The sequence below is a fragment of the Nanorana parkeri genome, unplaced genomic scaffold (genome assembly GCF_000935625.1).
Source record: "Nanorana parkeri isolate BGI_ZX_2015 unplaced genomic scaffold, ASM93562v1 scaffold864, whole genome shotgun sequence".
In the NCBI taxonomy this organism is placed as follows: Eukaryota; Metazoa; Chordata; class Amphibia; order Anura; family Dicroglossidae; genus Nanorana; species Nanorana parkeri.
In genome coordinates this window covers 703,773-727,835 of record NW_017307132.1, presented here as the reverse complement: position 1 = coordinate 727,835, position 24,063 = coordinate 703,773, and the positions used below count along the sequence as shown (strand labels likewise).

The 24,063-nt window shown below is 43.4% G+C and overlaps 1 protein-coding gene across 1 annotated transcript in view; it reads left to right on the top strand.

Moving 5' to 3' along the window:
* The window catches only part of NPEPPS (aminopeptidase puromycin sensitive), a 77,294-nt gene that overhangs the window by 4,317 nt on the left and 48,914 nt on the right, over positions 1–24,063 (top strand). The window contains exons 2-3 of the mRNA XM_018565598.1: positions 7,482–7,566; positions 23,073–23,150. Of these exons, the coding sequence (XP_018421100.1) occupies positions 7,482–7,566; positions 23,073–23,150 (163 nt within the window). The remainder of the gene's footprint in view (positions 1–7,481; positions 7,567–23,072; positions 23,151–24,063) is intronic.

Here is a 24,063-nt window from a genome sequence, read left to right as displayed (position 1 = left end):
TCCCCCTTATGCCACCACAGGCCCTGGGAATGGTCACAACTAGGTCTTATTTTCGGGGTAGGTCTTATATTTTAGCAATTCCCAAAAATAGTACTAGGTCTTATTTTCAGGGTAGGTCTTATTTTCGGGGAAACAGGGTAATATTTGTTGCGGAATCCTCATTTATGTAATAGGTGTGCATATGCTTGCATATGTGTGTCAGTCTTTTTAATTTTTATATTTACTTTATTAATTTTTTTCTTTTAAAGTGGAAGTAAAGTTTGTTTAAAAAAAAAATAATTATCAACCGGCAGGTTTTTTTGTGTGTTTTTTTTTTTTTTTTTAATAGCAGAAGAAAAAATGTAAGTCCCTTTTGGCAAAAATCTCCTACTTGCCTGTCAGCTATTTTTTATTTTTCTGTGCATTGAGCTGCACAAGCATCATACCAAGACAAAGTAACATCATGCTGGCAGGCCAATTAAGAGGCCGAAGATTCCGAACCAGAGAGAAGACAGGGAGAAGATGGCACCTGCAGTGATGGAGGGGAGAGCGGACAGTGTCGTGCTGGAGGGGGATCTTTTTACCAGGTGAATTGGCCATAATCTGCTAGTATGCTGTACATATTAGCACATTACGGCAAACACCACCACAGCACTTTTTTTTTTTAACCAACCCACTTGACTTCCACTTTAAAGTCACTTTTTTTTCTTTCTAATCTCCCCTTCAGAAGAATAGCGCTCTGGGTTTAAAGTCCTAAAGCCAGTGCAGCTCTAAGCACATTTGTAAAGTGCATCTATGTGCTTTATAAACATGCATTTTTGTTCTTGCCACTGCATTTTGATTTAGATGTCCCCATGTGTACTTTATGTGAAAACGTACTCATTCTTTAAAGCCCATTTCCACCTTTGCAGAGGGATTTAAAAAAATCTATATATATGACAGCAATATACAGGCAGTCCCCGGGTTACATACAAGTTAGGGACTTTAGGTTTGTACTTAAGTTGAATTTGCATGTAAGTCGGAACAGGTACATTTTTTTAAGTGTAACTCCAGCCACAAAAAACATTTTTTAGTTCTGGATAGCATAGCGAAGGGTCACGGTTCTTTTGCTGTCTGTTCCTGTTGTTCAGAAGATTATAATATAAATAAAAACATTTTTTATTTAAAATGACGCAGCAAAAAAATTTTTTTAAAATTTTATTTTATAAACTTTATTTTTTATTTGCATTTTTAATTTTGATTTAACTTTTTCTTTACTTTTTTTACATTTTTTTTTGTCTTTTTAATTTAATTTTTATTTTTTTAAAACTTTTTTATTTTCTTGTATTTTAATGCTGGGAGCCATAGCCAGCCTGCTAGTGGATATTTCAAATTGCAATAGCCAATAGCAGGCTGGCTATTGCATCTGCCTGCTGTCAATCAGCAGAGGAGGGGCCTGAAGCAGAAAGTTCTCTATCAGGTCCCCCCATGTTGATTGACCGCAGACAGTGGGCGGGTGCAATAGCCAGCTTGCTATTGCATTTTACAATATCCAATAGCAGGCTGGGTATGGCTCCTCGTCTGTAATGAAGAGTAGGCAGGGGGGCGGGGCAGAGGAGCCGGACCAGGAGACCGGAGGATCGTCCTGACCGGGGAAGCCGACGGAACGGCTGAAGAGGAAGCCGGCACATCCGCGAAGTACGTGGGGCATCGGCGGTATGCAGCGATCTGTGTCCCCGATGCCTCTGCCAACATGGGCGCGGAGAGCAGCGGGGATTTGAAAGGACACAGGCCGCTGCAGCCACAGTTCTCCTAAATGTACCGGCGGCTGCTGTGGACCCCGTTCATAAGTACGGATTGTCCGTAATCCGGGGACTGCCTGTGTACACAGTGTATATGAAGCAGGCATATGCAGTTGCTGTATGAACACACACTTACTTTTTTTGTTATCTTTCATCTTCATATCCTCATGGAATTGGCTGCCTCTGTGCAAGCTCTTTGAGTTCTCCCATTCATTAATATTCATAGTGATAGCCTTCCCTTCCCTGGACAGTGTATTGTGTGCAAAGGCAGACATGATGTTTTACTGATCATGTTGCAATGCATAACAGGGAGGGCACAGCTGTTTACAGCCGGATTACAATCTGACCCTGAGGGTAAGACTGATTTTCCTGTGGAGAAATGTTTTAATTTTTAGGCTTCTGGCCTAATAAGTTCATTAAAAAAAAATGAGGAAAGCCTAAAATGTGAGTCATGTAAAAGTACACACGTACACATAATCACTGCACCTCTTCATTACCACAATAAAATCTAATCATTTACAAAGGTGGAAATGGATGCCTCAGGCCTGTGCTTAGGAGCAGTGGAGAAGCAACAGGTGCCTGAAAGCAAGTAAGCCAGTCAGTTGATAAATTACCTTTTTTATTTTCTTTTAAAGTAAGATTTGTGGCAATGGTCAACACTCTTATGGTCCTATGTCAACTCGCATAGATAGTGACAGAAGGCAGGGACAGTTGGAAGAGGACAACCTGCACTTCATAACTCCTGGTAGTGTCGGTTACAGAGGCATTAATATAGAGGCATTAGCTGAGAAAGTAAGCACATTTTGTTGCACTTTGCAAGCCTGTGCTTAGCTGAGAATGTAAAGCTAGCCATACATGGCTAGATTTTCTCTTGTCTGCCTGTGGCTGAACAAGAGAAAATCAATAGCTTTTTCTATCCACATTAAAGCGTGTGAATGGAGGAATCTCCGCTGATGGCTTTGGTATTCAGGCAGGTGCATTGCTCACATTTGCATTCGTATACATGCGTGTATTTGGGTGTGAGGGGCTTTTTAGTTTTTGTTTTTTTTAATCATTTGATTAAACTCAAATTTTGTATAAAAAAAAAAAAAAGTTTCATAGCTAACTTTGTTGCTATCATAATGGGGCAGATGATCCTCTTAAGTGATATCATAGTGCAGGTGATGCGTTCTGTTAGACCCCTAATGTCACCCCCTGCACTCTTCTGAAGCTAATCGAACACAGATTATACTCTTTCCTGGCCAGGGAATGACCGTTCTGAACGTGTAAGTGATCAGAGCTGATGTCTTACGTGTTCATTCTTCACAGGAAAGAACAGAGAATAAATGTTTGCTGGTCTCCTGTCATTCTCCATCCTGACATCTGCTACAATAGTCCCGGGCAACCAGAAGGAACAAGTGAGCTCAGGACACATGGTAGTGGTGGGGGAGGGCACATTATGGTACAAACACCATATTCACTTCCACAAGAAGGCTAACAGTGTAGTGTGAAAAATGTACACAAACCACCAGCTACTATAGCAGAGGGGAGTCTGTTTACATGTCAGTGGTGCTACTAACGTAATCCTTATGTCTCTGATAGCTTATTCTGACCTTCTCCTCAATTGCCTGCTGCATAGTTCCTCCATCTGAATTGTTGCAAAATACCCAACGCTTCCAGGTGGGGGGGGGGGGGACACCTATGTACTCTGGGTGAGCGGCCAGTAGCCAGGCCTGAAAACTGTAAGTCGGTAAGAAGGTGACTTAATTTGAAGAAGGCACACAGGATTAGGACTACAGGGTAATGGCGAGTGGGGGAGCATGGAGAAGGTGAGTAAAGGCGGCTTGGGGTGGGCTTTAAGGAGATGCTTTAATTGCCCTGAATGAGAAATGTGACATAATTGTTTTAAGTATAATTAATGATATAAGGTACAACTTTTTTATCTGGGATTTGTAGTTTCATCACAGCTGGAGGGCCGGAGTTTGGACATCCCTGCTCTACGGGATTCATCTTGGTGAGATGCCCTGATTCAGTCACTTAATTGTAAGTGGCATTCTCAGCTGGAGTCGTCTCACAAGGAGGATAGTGCTTCCAGACTCTAAATGTATAAGAGATTTTATACTAGGATATCCAGGAAGAAAAATGTAAGCTTTCTTTGCATGATCAAATGTATTCAGGTCTTCTGGTAATCCACAATGTTTCGTTTGCACAAGTATGCCAACAGTGGCTTAGATCAACAGGCAGTTGCTGCAGTCCACAGCAGAAGCAGTCATTTGTTGGTGCAGAAAACTATTATAGTTTATTTCTGCAACTCAATTAAAGGGTTTCCACTGTTGTCTGGCTGCTTCTTGCAGCCGTTGATGGCTGAGAGAGTCTGAGAGGCCTCTTTATCCAGGTACTTTAAGGCTGGTTATAGATATTTGGGGTGTTTACCAAATACCCCTGTTCGCCTCAAAGATTAATGCAAAATCAAACCTTTTTTCCCCTCACTCAACTCGAGACCTGGCAGGGCGTAGATGCTCGAATTAATCCTTAGAACATCAGCCTAGGATTCCCATTTTCCCATTCAGGCTGCTGCCACAGGTCCTTTAAAAATTTTGCTTAGAGAGGACCATTCTAATTCTAACTGCTCGATTTTTGGCTAGAGACCTTGCTTCTCAGTTCCCCTATCCCTAGTCCGCTCTTGGGTTTGAACAAGGAAATTATCAGCTTTTGGTTTCCGAAGAGCATCGCCTAAAGGCAAAGGATCTCTGAGTTAAAATGCCTATTGCCAAGAGCATCTCTGAGTTAATACTCCTATTGCTGGTCCTATAAGAGTTACAGAAGCCTTTATGATAAAATTAATGATCTATCAAGTGTTATCTCCAGACATTCCCTTCATTTTGAATTTTTTTTTTGTAGGAAACAGCTGATTTGGGCCCTAGCCTCAGTACAATTTAAAATGCAGGTGGCAGCATATAGTGTTTATTTTTGGCAAAATCCACACCTTCTGATCCTCTGATTTACAGCCCTAGATAGAGCTATACCAGTTCCTATCAAACACTGTCCAAAGTGGGTCTGTTGTTTTACAGGTCTTAACTGGGTTGACTTTTCAGCCAATCACAGAAGCCAACATCAGGTCTCTAACCCTGATCTTGCATCCTACTATGCAGAGGATATTGGTTTCAGGCTCTTCTATTAAAAAGAATGTAGAACTCTGTAGACATTGCTAGATTTTGAGGGAAGGAGGATAACCGGTTACATTGCAATGAGCAATTTAGCCAAACTGGTCAGTAGGCTGGAGAGTAAGTACTGAGGAACATTTGAGAAATGTGCTAGGTAGAGTATGCACATGTTGCACAAGAGTCAGCAAAGGTATTGGGGTGGGTCGGAGAACTGTAGTAGAACAGTTACGAAAGTTACGAAAGTGAATAGCAAATGTCAGAGTAGGAGTTGAGAAATGTGCTGTAATGAGGTGTAACTGATTGTGCAAGTACAGACGTAGGTTGCAGGTGACTCTGGATCCTAATAAGAGTCTGAAAATATGAATATGTATTTATACACAGGCTGCCATCCTTACCATCTTCCCAAACAGTTCTATAAGTATGGTTTGTATTTAAAGTTGCCTAAAACAATCATCCTTTTTGTAAAAACGCTGTTATTACAGGTGTGTACATTATAATGCCCATCTACAGGCAATGCTTTTGGGGTTTGTTTTGTGTAGACTTTGGAAGCATAAATCAAGTTTTTTTTTTTCTTTACCCTTTGTGGCCAAATTGGGGAAATTCCTAGTCCTTTTTTCTGAAAAAAATGTACCCTCAATCTGCAAGAAACAGTAAGCCTGGTGATAATCTCACATGGATGAATAAAAGCTGCTTCTTCATTGTACATCACAGGACAAAGGGAATTTGAATTCTTGGACCACTGGGTCATGCAACTACCTTTTGGGTGATTTAAACACTTGGCAAATCAATCAAAGCTGTAGGACAGCCGTGCATACCCCTCATTTCCAGCCTGCCTCAGTTGTTTGCTAGTGTCCTTAGGTGATGGATGTCTTCCCTCAGCTCTGAAAGTAGTACTCTTTTTCACTAGCTTTCATGTGAGTTTTTGTTCTGGAAGAATCTTCAAGCAAGTTTCCCTAATGCTGTTTTATGCTACTGTAGTGCCTCCTTTAGATATCTGGATCAGTTTTCTCCTCTTCGGAGCCCTGGCAGACTGTATTCAGAAGCCCCTTAGGTAAGCCACTGCCTTTCCTGTCAGGTGCACATGTGGTAGCTTCACTTCCCTATAGGTCTAAATAGCAGTGCAATGCAAATAGTTCAAACACAGCCTCTGTACTGCTCAATGAAAGTCGAATGGATTGTTTGACGTCAGTTCCAACAGCACATCAAACGCAGGAAAGCAGTACCTATCGACTTTAACCCTAAACCTGCTGCTAGCAAGTTTTAGCACACTTTTAACACTCTTGAAAGGAGAACTATGAGGTGAGTGACTTTCACTCAACCTCATAGTTCGAGCTGACGTGTGACAATGAAACTGTCACGCGTCGGCTCAATAGATCGGGAAGTGAGCAAACACATACCGTCGCTTGCTCACTTCTCGATCCTGTCCCTGTAGAGAGCCGTGACTGTCACTCATGGCTCCCTGCAGGGATTTCCCCCCTCCCCGCTCCGATCCTCAAGCGCTGACTGGTGGAACGGACCGGGGGAGGGTGTACAGCTGGCTCTGCCTCTAGATAGGCAGAGCCAGCTGGCAATCTCGCAGCTAGGTTTATCTCGACAGTAATGAGCTTTGGGTTACGAGAGAACGCTAGTTTGCGTCCTCCCCTGACCCTTAGGAGAACTATGGGGAAAAATAAGTACCCCATACTTCTCCTTTTTAAGTAGTGTTAAAGCTTGCTAGCACCTTGTCTAAAGTGTCAGTCATCACTTCCATTAAGATCGATCCTGGACTTTCCCTTACTGCAGATGAATGGTGCTTTAAATGCTTCAACATATGTTGCGGAAAGCTTTGTAGATGCTTGCTGCCCACACTACTCATTATACAAGCTGAGACAAATGTGAAGAAGGGCACAATGCTTGTTCACGCCATGACCATAACAGTTTGTTCCTGGACCAAAAGAACATCCCAATGTATCCCTATGGTATTTCTGAGCTCTGTTCACACCAGTGCAGTCTGTCCCAGTCCAGATGGGCAAAAAAAGAAACTGCTAGTCTAATTTTTTTTTTTTAGGTCTGGAACGCATGTAAACACACCAGAAATCCAGGCAAATGCTCTGGACTACATCTGAAAGCCAATTTTAAGCTAAAAAACAAAAATGCGAATGCTGCAAAAATGCACTGCGTTTGCAGATCTGGTCTGGACATTGTGTGAACATAGCAGGTTGTGTTTGTGCATATTGGTGGGTTTAATTGACTTTATCAAGGTGTGTCTAACAGACAAACAGGTTAGTCCAATTTCTGCTCCTCAGCTCTTCAACTTTTAAACACGGCATGAATAATTTACTTGTGATGTTCTGTCTTGCAGACTTGTTGTCAAAGTGTAGGTAGTGATTTTTTTTAAAGCTTTAGCTGGGACTAGGGTTGATTTTTAAGTGGTTGATATTAACATGACTTAAATGCATAAAACCTTTAATAGCACTAATGATGTAGCACTGTTTTTTGTAAGCAAATAAATTATCTAAATTTGTTCTCACAGCAATGTATTATCTGTGCTATGTATAATGTTATATTATTGAATTTTATGGTCTCTCTTCCTCATCAGGTAAAAAATCCTACCAACCAGATTGTGATGAACTGTGCTGATATTGACATCATTACTGCCTCATTTGCTCCAGAAGGAGATGAAGGTAAGTTTATAGAACAATTATTCGAGTCTGTGCAGGTATAGTGATGAACAGATATCTTGCTTTACTCCTTACTGGATAGAAGTAACTGGATAGACAGGTGGGTGGTTGCAGTGACCACGGATGGCACTGTGAATAAACTGAATTTGTAGAAATGTCACCAGCACACCAGTATTCAGCGAAATAAGCAAAAGGCCAATTATTGAAGGAACACTGCTATTCAAAAACATGTACAGGTATAGTGTTCCCTTGTAATTTAAAATTGTTCATGATAAAGTTTCACCACCTGGCCTAGCATATATGGCAATTATGGCTGTGACGATTCTTACATACGATAACTGGGTATTGTTTGTTAAATGATATGCCTGTAGAATGGTCTATTGTACGTCAAATATGTGCAAGTTGTGAAGGGAAAAAATGAACTGGTGGGGGGGAGAAAAAATACTTCTTTAATCGTACATTACGGGACACAAGACAGTAATTTAGGAACCTTGTATTATGTTACTGGATTCAGGAGTTTGGACACTGGCAAACAAAATCTGTAAGGGCAGCCCAGTATGACCCATCCCATTTCTGGCATGTCTCAGGTTTTTTCTAGTGTCCCAGAAGAAAGGATGTCCTTTTTTATTTTTTATTTTTTTTACCTTTTTTTGATTTTATCAAGGTTTTTTTTTCTCTTTAGCAAGATTTCTTTAGTTGCTGCAGAGCCAGTGGAGCTCATTTTGTAGCTTCTAGCTTGGCTGAACCTCGCCATAGCCTTGGATAGTGCATCCAGACCCAGCTGTGAAGAAGCGGGGCCAGCCTATAATGTGTCCTCATACACTGGCCTCTGCAAAATACACTCTCCTGGACACCCTCGAAGTAATGTGGGAGTGAGCCACAGGGTGCTTTACTGGACCAGAGCCAATCTTCACCCACTGGTGGAAGCCTGTCTCTGCAGACTCCCTATGAAGTATTCATGCCAGAGGGCAAAGACTATGGGGATGCGGCTTGTCCTATCCGCCCCTTCCTACATCCTTTAGGCTTTTGTGGGGGGGACCGCAGGCTGCCCTTAGACCACCGCTGCAGTAAGCTTATCACCTTTCATTGGGGGCCTGGTGGAGGCTTTTACTGGGGACCCCCTTATGGGTAACTGTGAATCGGTGTATAGGCGTAGCACTATTTTCCTTAGGCACCGGTATGCTGGTGTGGCCTTTCGCCGTTCTGGGACGGTTTGCAGAGTGCCTTTTGAAAGATCCTGGCACAGACGGCACTGATAACTGTTCCCTGCCTGAGTCCCAGCACCCTTCAGAGTTTTTCTTGACCCCTTATGGGGTTGCTTTCTTCTCAGTATTCTCCAGAGGAATTCTCTGCTACACTGTCTTGCGTTTAGGGGAAGATTTTTAGCCATGTTAGCTGCATCACAATGCAGGGGATGCAAACATGAATCTCTGACTTCCCAATAGCTGCAGCTGCTCTTGCACAGTCAGCTGAGGTTGATGGGGAGAATACCTCGTATGTTTTTAATGTTTTGGCACATGAGTCTCAGTCTGTTACACCAAAACTCAGTAATACCATTTCTGTCCTTGTTGATGCACTACCCTCATGCTTTGACCTGGAGCAACCTGCATCAGAAGCACCTAGTCACCAACCTGGGTTCTCTTTGGAGGCCCCAACTAGTTAAGACCTTTCCAGTGCAATTACTGTTACAACCTGTCATGCATTGTGATTGGCCTAGCCCAGAAAAATCTTTACTCCTGCCAAGTGTTTTGTTCAGCAATATCCTATTAGGGAGGGGTTTCATAAGAAGTGAACAATTCCTATAGTGGATCTGGCTATTTCCTGACATAAAGAACTCTAGGGATATTTTAAATTAAGCCTTGCAGTAGGGCTACCCGTGCATTGTAAGGGTTGAGTGCTTGTTTTGGTTAGGGGTCTAAAATAATAATTAAAAAAAAGATACTCACCTGTTCTTTAGGTTTTTGGCTGTGACTGCTCACCTATCTTCCCTCCACTCTGGCATGTCCCTCACCATCCTCACATGCAATGCAAGTCAATGCACTTGTATTAGATGTCGGGATGCCAGTGGTATTTAGACTGCAGGAGCCCAGGGGAGAAGAGGCTGCCGGGACTGACTGGTCTAGCAGGCAGGACGGAGGTGTGTGTGTGCCTTTTTTTTCTTCTATACTTAGATGAGCACTTAACCCTTGTAGTGCGGGGGTAGCCTGTAGTGTATGCTAAAGAAAACAGGTTTTTTGACTCTGTAAAATCCTCTTTCTTAGAGTACATTATGGGACATAGATCCCTTTTCTCTGTTCTTATGATCGTCTGTTGCGTACTACAAAACTGAGGCATGCTGCGAGTGTAAATAGTGGTACTAGGATGTCCTTACAGATCAATATAGACTTCACCTGGGATCTCAGTGTTTTATTACCACATCACAATCTTCTTTTTTGGTCAGTTAGGCCCTGTGTCATAGTGATGAGCCAATATTGGAATGCGGGAGCAAGAAAGAATGACTGGTTCTTTTCACAATAAAGACTGGTTTATGGGCTCCTAGAGGGCAAAGTAACAGGCTATCTGTAATGTATGCTTCTTCAGCAGCATCTACCTCTAGTCTGGTTTTTTTTATCCAGAGCTTAGTTATGTTTCAATGCCCCCATGTGACCGCCCTGGGCAAATCCCCCAAGCACCAGTGCTGTCACGTGGAGTGAGTCACCTGTTTTTGCACTCCTGTATTTTGTTTTTTCAATCCCAACATCTCAATGTTTGCTATTGAAGTACCGAGCTTTAAATTGAACAGTTTGTTTTTATGTTTTCTGCAGTATAAGGCTATGTCTGTATTTGCCAAGAGAAGGTTTAAATAGAAAGTTGAACTACAGACTGAAAACTAGTGTTATACACACATTTCCACTAAAAAGCGTATCTGTTAACAGACGCAGGTAAATCGCTATTGCCATAACGCTGTGGCAAATGCTGTGATTTTGTCTGACACCTGCTAGTAGAGCATAGTATAGACAATATTATGTTAGACCAGAAGACATCAAAACTGAATTATAATGGAAATCTACAGAGACCTGCAAGTACAGACTTGAAGTTTAACTTGCTTGTCTGTATGACTTGTGTAGTATGTAAAATTGAATTGGAAAGGGTCAAGAAGGGTAGTCGGAAGAAAGGAAGCAAATCAAGTGGCTGTAGACGATTTTCACAAGTAGCTTTGAGGCTTACGGAAGGAAATGGGCCTTTTTAAGGATGGGCGTGACAAGTGATGCTGATGTGTTTGATAGATGAGTATCTAACTCTGAAATAGGCCATAAGGAAGTTCAAATGCACTGTATGCTTTTTGGAATGGTTTAGCAATGTGACCCATGTATAAAGGTGCATGCAGTCATAATATATAGGTTGTGGTGTTTTGTCATGATGACTGGAATGCAGTGATATTGAGGGTGTTGTTGGATGTAACGAACAGCATTTTAACTGCCTCCGGGCCGGCCGTAGTAAAAAAACGGCCTGTAATACTATAGCTAGTGAAAGGAGAACGCTATCATCTACCTGTGCTGTTTTCAACTAATGTTGAGTGGAACCCTAGGGTTTTCTGAAAAACGCATCCAGATCTGGACCTGGAGATGGTGTGAACAAGCCCTCAAATGGAAACGACATGAATTATCTGACCATGCATGTGGAAATTGCAGCAAGGATGTGCATACTTTTGCATAGGTTATCTAAACCACCTAACTTGAAATACTGGTTTTCAAGACTGAACAAAATTGTTGAAATGGAGAAACTGATTCATATTGTAAAGCACTGGCTAGATAAATAAACCCAAATTTGCGCATGCTGCATAGGTTACAAAACCACTTTATACTATAAAAAAAAACCTGTGGACTCCCGACACTATGACTGACCAGAGACTCCTACCCTAATTGGAATCCGGTCACATACTGAAGGCCTAGGCCCACATGGCCCAGAGACGGGAACCACCTGTCTAACCAGTGCAGTCCTTCACCCCTTGAACTTTACTGGCCCATAGAAGCGATCTGGCAGCAGCTGAGCCGCCAGAATCGCTTGTATTGTAAAGCTGGCAGCGTCCATGAGGGGATCCAGGACTGGGTTGAGGTCCCCTCCCTGGAGCAAGACTCCTTCCAGAAAGGCAAAGAGAGGAATAATAGTCTGGAAAAAGAGGAGCTGGTCAGAATTGGGAAGATATACATTGGCCAGCATGACCAGGAGGACATTGCCAATTTTCCCCTTCAGAAATATATAACGCCCTTTGTCATCCACCTGTTGATCCACAAGCTGCCACTGGACAGATTTTGACATTAAGATGCTGACCCCTTTAGACTTGATATGAGACATGGAGTGGCACAAAACTGGGAAATCTCTGTTAAAGGGTTTGGACACACGGTCTTTCCTGTAATGGGTTTCCTGCAAATATGCAGTGAGTGTGTTTTAACCTCACCAAAAGCCTGGAATTGTCTTTCCCCTGTCGATCTTATGATTTAAATTCTGTTGAGGCAGGGTCACCAACAGATCAAATTTGGACCGATTCCTGCTGAATCGGCTGAAATTCACTCAGTTTGTAACTAGCTTGAAGGCCAGCATTGTTGTCTTTACGTAATTAGAGTTAGAACTGGGGAGTATGAAGTGACAACAGCAGGCTATGGTAGGGGGGGGATATTCAGTGATATACATATGGTGTGTCAGTAAAGGGAGAAGCAAAGGATGGGAGAGCATATTAAAATGGGTAGGAACTATGGGAAAAGTAAAGCGAAAAAAAAGGGAGAAGAGGGGATGGACCCTTTTTTTCTTCACCAATGACCAGAAAGATATTATCATGTGGATACCATGGTCTGGAACTCTTGAGCATAGCAGTACACTGCCCATGCTGCCTAAATGGTTGTGAATTGTTCCATCTCGTCATATTTAGCTCCCAACACTGCATCTCGTTTTAAATTGATAAGCGCTTGATCATGAAGTTCTCACTCGGGGTTTTGGTATTTTGGTCTGCAAGACACTAATTTACAGACTATTTGTTTTCTACTTTATTAAGCAGACAAGTACACTAATGGAGCTTCCTGGCCATGCCAGAGAGCAGAGCTAAGCTGGATTTATATAGCAAGTGCTGGGGGAAGGGAAGAGGATTGTGTATTGGCAGAGTTCTGCAGGTATCCTGCAGTGTATTTCACAGGGCTGAGTCCATCATTAAACATTGCATGCACATGGCTGTAGCCTGCAATGCAGGCTTAGCTTATGCAAAAAGCTGTGTTCAGCACTCCTGTAGAAGTAAAAAAAAAAAACAAGCCACAGACTTGGTTTTACACATCTGGCGCTATTGATAGAGTAGCATGAGCTGTGCATCTGACATTAAAGGAGAACTATGAGATGAGTGAGTGATTTATACTCACCCTCATAGTTTGAGCCGACGTGTGATAATGAAACTGTCACACGTTGGCTCTATAGATCAGGAAGTGAGCGGATCCTAGCTGAGACTGGCTGCCGGCCAGCCAATGAAGATACAGAAGAAAAGGATTAGCGAATCAATGGTGAGACAGTGGGTTGGGCGGTGGGAGCTGTGGGTTTGACATGTCCGGTGTGCCTACCTGGTTGCCCACAGACTGTGTCTGACCTTTGGTCACCTCTGAGGAGGCGGCAATTGTATTGGTTAGTTGAGCACTGCTCCTCCAGGTCAGGATGTGCGGTAATAGAACGGCAGCGGACATGTCTGGCCTTGGCTGTGGCAGAGCTTTATGACTACTTGAGGGGAACTGAGGCGATTGAGGGAAAACTATTCTTAAAGCGGATCTTCACCCTCATTTCCCAAATTCCCTCCTTTTTATTTCTCACTCACCTTTGATAGAATTGCATATAATTTTTTTTCTATTTGTTAACTATCTTAGCTTCCCTTCCTCTACTTCTATATTTATCTCCTAGGTGACAATGTCACTGGTACTGTCCTTAGACTCCTCTCTGGATATGAATGCCTTATATCTCTGAAGTCTTCTGTAATCTCTGAGAGCGCTGCGCGTGCACGCTTGCAATTGGCAGCGCCTGTGCCCTTAGCGCTCTGGCCAGGGAATTGGATTTCGCAGGTTGAACGCTGAGTGCCAATGCGTTGGATTGGCGGCACCTGAGCTTTAGCTGGACAATCACGTTGTTTACATGTTGCCGTAATATTGGTGTGACTGAGGATGTGGGAGACACAGAACACACACAGAGCAGGATTAGTTTTATGCACCCTCTGGCGAAGGGGCTCTTTATTAAAAGGTCAGCACACAAGGTTTAGTCCGACACAGCGAGAATAAATGCACGGGGTCTCAGGGCAGCAATCCGGTATAGAAAGCGTTATTACTCACACTCAGCAACTTGACCTTTTCAGCTTGGCTCACTTCACTCTATTCCCGGTGGAGGTCCCTTTTAAAGCACACAGCTGGAGCCCTGCCTTAGCTCAGGCTTTGCTGTCAGTCACCATGAAGAGGAACTGCCTGCCAAGCCTGCCCACAGCTCTTAAAAGGCTGTGAGAGGGGAGGAACAGGGGCAGGCACAGGAGGTTGCTCAGCAACCAGCCTCACCTCCTAATGCCTGTGTGGCCGTCGGGAACACGGCCTCTGTCTTTGGGGGCCACTAGTGGCAGGTATATGGGGCCCTGCAGTTGGGTGCAAGCACATCGCCTGGTGCCCAAGTGGTGCCCTGCTTCGTCTGATTTCCTGTGAGCTTTTGATCTCCCAGCCAGTGCGTCAGCGCATCAAAAGCTGTTTGATGTGCTGCTGGGGGGACAGACAACTGTATGGCTCCCTGTAGCCTTTGATCTCCCGGCCATTTTGGCTAGAGATCAAAGGCTGCCTGCCGCTCTGCTAGGGGCTGGGGGTCGCGTGCCTCTGCTGGTGATGGCGAGGTAGTGTGGCTGGACAGTGGTGGAGATCGTGCAGCTCCAGCCTTTGATCTCCTCCCGGCCAGTGCGGCCGGAGATTAAAGGCTGAAGGCCCAACCCGAGTATATGAAGATCTGACCTCTGCTGCATCTGTAGGAAGGACATAAAGCCCCTCAGCTAAGCTGCAACCATGCTTCCCAAGCATTAGCCCCAGTCCCCTAATGGGTTAATTTTGAGGCTCCAGAATGAATTTGTATTTCAACTCTTGCAAGCACTTCCAGCTATTCACACACTTATGCTGCTGTTAAAACTCAGTCTACACAATATGCACAATCTACAGAGAAGCTTCATCAAACCCGCATTCCTTTTATGTTAGGGTCTCAGCTGGTTGTGAGTTTTTTGGGGAAATTGCACATGGAGGATAGTGGGGGTTAATAATCAAATTGTGGCTCTATTGAGGGCTCTAGCCCTCTGGGGCAATTATTTCTGTGAGTTCCATGTTGTGCTTCTTTTTCCCTTCACTGCTAGGGTCTGGGTATTCTGCCATCTGCTGGAAATCCAACAGCATATACTGATATCTATGTTTCCTGCAGAATGCTGTATTCAGGCACGTAATGTTCTTCTAAGCAAGTAAAACTTAAGTAAATTCAGCATTAATTCAGTATTCTTCGAGATCTGTGCTTCATCTGAACACGTAACCAACAGGTTATGGGTCCAGGCACTAAACCGAACACTGCAAGTCCACAAGAGCGGCGTGTGTTTTCGCTGTAAAAAGAATGGTCACCTGAAAAAGGACTGTTCAATCTGGAAATCTGAGCAGCAAAATTCAATGAACAATAGAAATCACCAGCACTCCGTAAATGAAATTAAAAAAAGTCAATTTATTTGGACTAAAGGTCACACATATCGCATAATCCAACGTTTCGGGACCACGCAGGGTCCCTTCATCAGGGACCGCATCTCTGCCTTGATGAAGGGACCCTGCATGGTCCCGAAACGTTGGATTATGCGATATCTGTGACGTTAGTCCAATTTACTTTTTTTTTTTAATTTCATTTACGGAGTGCTGGTGATTTCTATTGTTCATTGACTGTTGTACACGGCGCCATCCATGGTTGTCACTGTGAGCTCCACTATTTTCATTTGGACCGGAAGCGCTGCAAGGAGTGCCGGGGGACATCCTGTTTTTAGGCACCTACAAAAGACAGATAAGGCAGCCACAGAGGAAAGGGCAGGCACATCATGGAGTGCTACCTTAAAGAGACACTGAACATTATTCCACACGGATGGTGTATTGACTCAGGCACAACAAGTCACATGACCAGTGATGAGACCTTCACAAAAATTGATTTTTGTGCAAAGGACAAAGTGTTCCTAGCAAATGGGGAAAGTATTATTGCGGAAGGTAAAGGTCAAGGATTCTTGAACAACCTACCTGATGAATCACATGAATAAAACATCAGAAAAACTTCAAGAGTTTGTAGCCATGTCCAGCAACAAATTGCAGTGGAAACCAGGAATTACACGCACTAACAGAGGGGAATACATTTAGTAAGAAAGTGGAATCGTATCTGAAGAAACAAGGTATAGTACACCAGACTAGAGCTGCAGCTAACGATTATTTTCAAAATCGATTAGTTAGCCGATTATTAGGTTCGATTAATCGGATAAACAATGAAATAAAGTTTAAAAAAAAGGCTCCAGTGATGGGACTACTAGTGTGTATTGAGGTTGTAGTCCATCACAGGAGCAAGCTTGGAGCGGTGGAAATAAAAAAGAAAAAAGATAGTGTGGTGTGCAATATAGTGAAATGGAAAGTGTAAAATTATACAGCAATGAATGCAGAATGGCACCGGCTATAGAGGACTACAAAACCCAGCAATAGTACATTATACAGCACAATGCAGAAAACCACCAGCTATAGAGGAATACAACAAATCCCAGCAATAGTACATTATAGCTGGCGGTATTCTGCATTGCACTGTATAATATACTATTGCTGGGTTTTGTAGTCCTCTATGGCTGGTGGTATTCTGCATTGTGCTGTATAATGTACTATTGCTGGGATTTGTATTCCTATGTATAATATACAGCACAATGTACCATCAGCTATAGAGGAATACAAATCCCAGCAATACATTATAGAGCACCATGTTTGGGAAAGTGCAGGCTTACCTGAGCAGTCTTCCAGCAACTTGCTTCTGAGATCGGACCTGTCTATCGGCGGCTGTCATCACCCCACACCTGCACGCCCTTAGTACATCTCCCCGCATCCCTGTGCCGATCGTGGATGTGGGTGGGCGGTGAGTGTGAGGCGGGGAGGAGGTGCTGCGCGTGGATGCAGGTCTGGCAGCGGCGAGCGTGAGGTGATGAGGAGGTGCGGCGCACAGCGTGTGGAGCTGTGAACAGGGCCAACTGATCGGAAGCCGATGAATCGATTATTGAAAAAGTTGACAACTTTTTCAATAATCGATTATGTCGATTAGTTGTTGCAGCCCTACACCAGACAACCACAGCATACACTCCTGAACAAAATGGTGTAGCAGAACAGAAAAATCACACTCTTTTTTATAGAAATGGCCAGATGAATGCTGTCGGATGCCAACCTACCTAAGAAGTACTGGGGAGAAGCAGTCATGACTGCAACATACCTACAGAACAGACTACCATCAGAAGCCATTGAAAGCACCCCATTTGAAATGTGGCATGGACTGAAGCCTAGCCTATGGCACATTAGAGTGTTTGGATGTAAAGCTTATGCCTATGTTGCCATCGAGAAGCGATCCAAGTTGGAGAACAGAACCATAGAATGTATTCTGATGGGCTATAGTGAACAAAGGTAAGGGAGATGGAATCCTCCACCCAAAGACTGACAAAGTGACAAGTTGGAGTTTTTTTTTTTTTTTATATAAACCCATCACCAGAAACAATGATCCCGGGAAGTTGTGAAGTGAACCAGCAAAATGAAGCCGCACAGGAATCGGAACAAGAGGTGGAACTCACAATGGATAAGTCACGTTCCATGTTAAATTCTGCTGATGAACCTGAAATTAGAAGATCCACTTGGGCAACAAAGAGAATACCACCCTGTAAGCTATCATATACTGCTACACAGCATAATGGAATTAACATCATGGGAAGACAAAATGATGACCAAATGTGAAGCCTATTAATGGAGAAGGGCAGCAGAAGGAAAAGAAATCACAAAAAAAAAAAAATCTTGACCCTTAAGAGCAAGCCATTATCAACATTCAATATTGCGCTTCATAATAAATTACTGCGGATGTACTCACCAAGCCATTGCCAAAGGATCATCACAGTTTCCTTCGAGAGGAACTAAACGTCATATTGCAACGCACATGCTGTTGAGAAGGGGTGTTGAAATGCAACCGCATATACTAATACATTTGTCTATTGAGCTGTGGATGGCAGTGTAGTGCAATGTTAGTCTCTCTATATACACGGTTATCTATGATACATAGGTCACCTTCTTGCCTCAGAAGAAGAAACCCAAGACTCTGTTACCTGAATTACTATTTCAAGTTATGATCTGCTATATAAGCATTCACACTTATAGGTATGAGATTCTAAGGATTCAATCATGACATTTTTGAGCTCAACACAATAACAGAATTTATTGGTATATAGTATGCAGACTTGAATACAATGAACCAACAATCTATTTAACTACAACATACAAAGAAAAGATTTAAACATGCCAAATACACAGACATTGGTATCTAACAGACATACAGTTAAGTGGGGAAAGAGTACATGTATAGTTACCCATTAATCGTCACATGAGGGCCTCATCCTGGTGAAAGAGAGCTAGCTCCTTCCTTCAATCATTAACCCTTTCGCTGCCAAGGACGTATGGCATACAGACCTACAAAAGTGCTTCCAGCTGGCCAGGTCAGTATGCCATACGGACCTGGCATTTACAGTTCTACTATAAGCTGATGGTCGCTTTAGCAGATAGTATAACTGTTCAGCAGACTGTCCCCTTTAAATTGCCGGCCGCCGGCATCTGGAGTCTCTCATCCCTCCCTGGAGCCATCCCAGGGAGGGATGAGGGACTCCATGGATCCCCACTGCTTGTAGGGTCTGTGGCAGCGTGGATCCGTACAAAAATCACCGTCGGGGGGGTCCCGGGAACGAGCGGCGGCTGGCCGCAATTCAGGATGGCCGAGCGGTGTTCCGATTTTGCGCAATTATCGCAGGGCCTACAAATTTAGTATCACCATCTTTTTATTCTACCGGGCCTGCGCTTTCAGAAAATATATGGTTTGGGGGGTCTTTTACAAACGCTAGCAACGCAGCAGTTGAAAATCAAATCAATAGGAAAAAATTGCAGAAAATTCAAAAATGGCTTGGCCAGCTGATTTGAAAAATGTTCCGGAGGGCTTGGCAGCGAAAGGGTTAATATACCCCTGCTGTCAATAGGGATGCATGGCAAGTCTCCCATTGGTTGCCTCCCAAGGCCTAATGGAGATTGGAGGGTTTCCAAGACCCTCTTTATAACTCCCCACCCCTCTCTACGATTGGCCAGTCTACATATTATTAGATCAAAGGGTCTTGGCTCAGGAAAAACCTGCTATGCACTTATCCGGACATGCCTGGGCTGGACAATAACCCTATTTGCAATTCATTGGGCCTGCCACTCCCCTCCACAGTAATAAGCACAACAAATACTTTATTTACCTCCTAGCTACCCCCACCTCAGGTGAAATATTTAGAACAAGAAATAAAACTATATACATATGTCTTATGAAGATTTGACATAAACTCATAAGGTAACAACTCTGGTAGTGAAGTCTTCTGCTCCCTCCCTTAAGAAAAAGTTCCTTTCATCCTTCTCTTGCCTTTTGGTTTCAAGCCAAAACAGCAAGCGTAGTTCTGCTGCAAGGCCTGGCAAGGTGAGAAGTAAACACTCTTAACAGAGAAGGGGCGTCTTTCAGGCTTCTCGGTACTCTGGGTTTGGGACATTTCCAATGCCTGGGTCCAGAGCATCAATATTAAAGGCTACAAACTGGAGTTTTGATCCCTGTCTCTGCCCTGTTTCCGATTTTCAAAGCTACCCAAATCCCCTCTAAGGCAACCAAATTTCTTAAAGGAGAACTATGGGGTTAAGGCTTTTCTCCACAGTTCTCCTTAGGGTAACGGGAGGACACAAACTAGCATCCCCCGTCACCCTAGGCTCAGTATACCGTGAGCTGTAGCTCGCAGTATACCGTGAGCTGCTGCTCGCGTTATACTGAGACGCTGAAGCGGATCCCGACAATTATGCCGGGATCCGCCCAGCTCCGTGACTGACAGCTGGCTCTGCCTATTAAGGGTGGCCATAAACTAGTAGATTTTCGGTCAAACATTTTGTTTCTGCCAAGAACCCTTGTTCAATTATAGCTCGAATACCCCATTAAACATAGTCCAATGTCGATTTAGAAAATGATTTGTTAGCCATACTAACCAACTAATTTTTGACGACCAACAACGGTTTCCTTTTGCGCATATGCTGTGTTCTTGCTACGATTTTTCGCTCGAGTGGTTCGTCTGATCTTAGACCTAAGATCCTCAGTCTGTTCCTATCAGTCCAAAGTTCCAGATGGAATCCTGTAGATTGCCTCACTACACCTGGGGGGATTCTTGGCCTCAGTGGACATGTATATTTACATATACCCATAATCACTACTGGCATTTTGCTTTGAGTACCCAGCATTTTCAGTTTGTTGCTCTTCTCTGCTCTGTCCTGGTGCTGGCCCCTATCTTGGCCATTCTGTGCTCCAAGGGGATGCCCAGAGTGGGGTACTTGAGTTACTTGCTCCTCAGGGAGCAGTCAGCACTGGTCATGTATTCCAAAGTTCAGCTGACAATGCAGACCCTACAGAGCATCAGATAGATCCTGAAATAGCAGAAAGCGGTTCTGTTACCTTATCCTTGATTGGAATACCTACACCTGGACAAAACCCTAAAAAACAAAAGGGAACAGAGCGCCACCTCCGTGTGTAAAATCACTTATTAAAATAAATAAAACAAGGGATATATTGGTTTTTTTTTATGTTCGTGGTGGAAGCCCCAGAGCCTTGGATGAGCAGCCCCTCAAGTCTGTGTGAAAAACTGTTTTGATAATGCAACAGCAAGTGGATTGTTCAGCTGGCAGCCAATAGCTCCAAGAGTTAAAGAAAACTGAATTGGACAAAACCCTGTTTAGGTTCTCCTGTCACAGTTGCTGTTTTTCTGCTCTCAGGTTTGTTTACTATGACACAGGAAGCTTCTGATCATTTGCTTCTAGGCCCGATGGTAGCCTTCTTTGAAGCAGTAAAAAGTGAAGAAATCACCAGCACTCCAGAGTTCCAAGAATGTCAGACCTTGTTTATTGTCATCCAATCAATAAACAAGTTCTGAGATTCTTGGAACTCTGGAGTGCTGGTAATTCATTTATTACTGATCTGCCAGCGGTGCCATCCACAGGCACTGCAGCTCCCATCATCCATCCCATGGATCCTTTCCGGTTAGAAATGCGATGTTTTATGAATTCAACCTTCTTTGAAAGCAGTCTCTTTTGCTCAGTTCCATTCCAAGCCATTGCAGCTAAATATCCTAGCTGCGTGGGACTAACAGGTTTGATCCTTAGATCCCTCTCTCCGCTTGTCCAGCAACACAAAACTTGTCCTGGGTGGGTGTATATCCAGTCTGGCGCTGCAGTCCTTCCTTCCAATTTGCTGAAAGGTGCTCACAACAAATGCCAGTCTGTTGGGCTTGTGCTCAGTCCAGGAGACCTGGTTGTTGGAAGAATCGCAACTCGGTCAGACAATGCCATGGCTGTGGCCTACATCAACCAAGTAGGCACCAGAAGTCACATGGCCCTAAGAGAAGCAAACTTGATAATTGCTTGGGTGGAACTTGCTGCATTCTGGCCTTGTCTGCTGTACGCATTTCATTCCTGAAAAAAATGGCAGGTGAACTACCCCAGTCATCAGTGTCTGGATCCCGGAAAGGGAGCCCTACATCTGGAGTTGTTTTGAGCCCTTTGTCACAGGTGAGGGACAACAGATGTAGCCAAGCTGGATATGTTTGTTTGCCAAGACCAGGGATGCTCTAGCCTTTGGGGCTAATGCCTTGGTGAGTCCACGCCGATACCAGTGCTTTAAACTAGGGATGCACAGATACCGGTATTTCGGTACAGAGTACCAATATTATTTTTCGGTATTTGCCGATAACCCACTGGCATTTGATATGCCAGTGGGCGGAGCTTGATGGAAATGCAGAGGGACTTGTTCACCATCAGATTTGTTCTGCTAATGGCAGCAGGCATTTGGCAGACAGCATAGCGAATAATCTGCCCAGCTGTCAATCAGTAGCAGAGTAGATCTGATGTGGATAAGGCTCCACCTACCCACAGTATAAATCCTCGACCGCTGCGCCTGCCTTTGTGGCAGTCCATAATAGAAGTCACCAGCACTCGAAGATATGTGCAAGAAGTAAAGCACTTTATATTAAATCGTCACATGCATCAAACAGCCAACGTTTCGGGGCCACGCAGGGTCCCTTATTCTGGGCGACAGTGACCTATGTCACTGTCACTATGTCGCCCAGAAGAAGGAACCCTGCGTCATGCAGGCTGTGCTCTGAAAAAGGTAGGAGGAGCAGTGGGCAGGATATAATTGGAAGTGTGGGTGATGCGCCTTCAGCATATTTGGGCGCCACTGCCACCACCAAGATTTTCTACCAGCAGGAGGACCAAGGGAACTAAAGAGACAAGCCGTGCCACCAGAGGGGTGTTTGTGTGTGTGAATATTTATATATAATTAAAATGGTGTACACATGATTCACCTGGATCCACTGTGCATGCTTTCTGCCAGCAGCGCTGTACTCAGCGCGCATGTGTGGCTTTCAAACTAGGAAGCTTGAGCTCCAGTTTTGATAAATTCCCCTCAGTATTGGAGTACCCATGGGGAAAATGTATCACAATTTGAGTAGACAGAATCTGGAGCAGTTGCCCATAGTAGACCGATGGCGGGAAAAGGAGCTCTACCTTGGCTCCACTATACAGGGGACGACCACGCAGCAACTCCAGTGGGAGATATATGCAGACATGATCCTTTCTGGAAATACACAATATCCTTTGTACACATCTGAGCATTGGTAATGACCATATATCATGAGAGATGTCTGAATGGACCATGCAACCAGAGGGAGTAAATGTTAAAAGATTATTGGGTTAAGGTGAGTCACCGAAGGAATCAGCAAATACATTTATGGATATAGGATTAAATGGACATGCACAAGAAAGGTCTCCCACGGTTTTGTAAAGAAACAGTGCATGAGGATTGTGAAATGTGTAAGAAGCTCAACCTCACCTAACTTTGTAACAATATTGAGGACATTTCAAATGTGAGAACAGAATGTGATTTACAGAACAACTTCTGCATTACCATACTTGTATGCAACCTGATACAGTGCATGGACCTCTTTCCTTAGAGTTACTGGGGCAAAAAAGTCAGCCTGAAACCTAACTAGAAATATTTGAAAGCTGAAGGTTTAACTGTTGGGTGCTATACAAGTCTACGTGCGAAGATCTGATACCTTTGATGTCTAGAAACATGCTTTAGGTGCTTGCTGTGTTCTGTATCTTAAAGCTTTTTTTTCCCCCCTCGTATTGCAGAAGTTCATGCCACAGGTTTCAATTACCAGAATGAAGACGAGAAGGTGACTTTGTCTTTTCCAAGCACCCTACAAATGGGTAAGTGGAAACTGTTGACACTGAAAATAGTATACATTTTTACTGAATGCATTCCTTGGTAAGTTAATATAAAACTGTTACTTTCTCATTTTTGGCACACTTGTATGGGCCAAAAACTGTATTTTTGATTAGGGTGTTTATGATTAGGGTCAGATTTCCTGTGTGCCAATGTGTGTGGCTGTATTCATAGGTCATTGGGGTGTGTGACCTGTGTTTACCAAACTGAGTCATTGAAGGCAATGTTTTTTTTTTTTTTTTTTTACAGAATTATTTTATTATATTTTTGTAAGCAAGAACAACATATCAAACAATACAAAAAAAGAAAAACCAAAGGCATTCTACATCCAGAAGTACCTTGCACAGAGCAAAAAAAAATCTACATAGATTCATAAAGGTATAGGAACATTATAAACAAGCAGGAGGACCAGCAATATGGCAACAATAATACAATAAAATATATTGCAGAAGGTGTGAGGGAGAGAAGAAAATAAACGAGGGAGGGGGAGAGGAAGAAAAGGGGCAAGGGAAGTGGGCGGCATGGAGGGATGTGGAGGGAAAGAAAAAGGGAAAACTAAATACCGTATATACTCGAGTATAAGCCGTCCCGAATATAAGCCGAGGTACCTAATTTTACCAAAAAAAACTGGGAAAAAGTATTGACCCGAATATAAGCCGAGGGTGGGAAATGAGGCAGCTACTGGTAGATAGATACCAATAAAATTACATTAATATTTATTTAAAAGAAAAATAACCTAGCTCTGTAAGTGGAAAAGGGGGTACAGGGCTACATATCATGTACTACGGATCATTTAACCCATTCATATTAGCAGAGGATAATTGTAAATCTATTGTTCAGTGCACTCTATATGTAGTATATAGTACATATACATATAGAGTGCCTGCAACAATACAT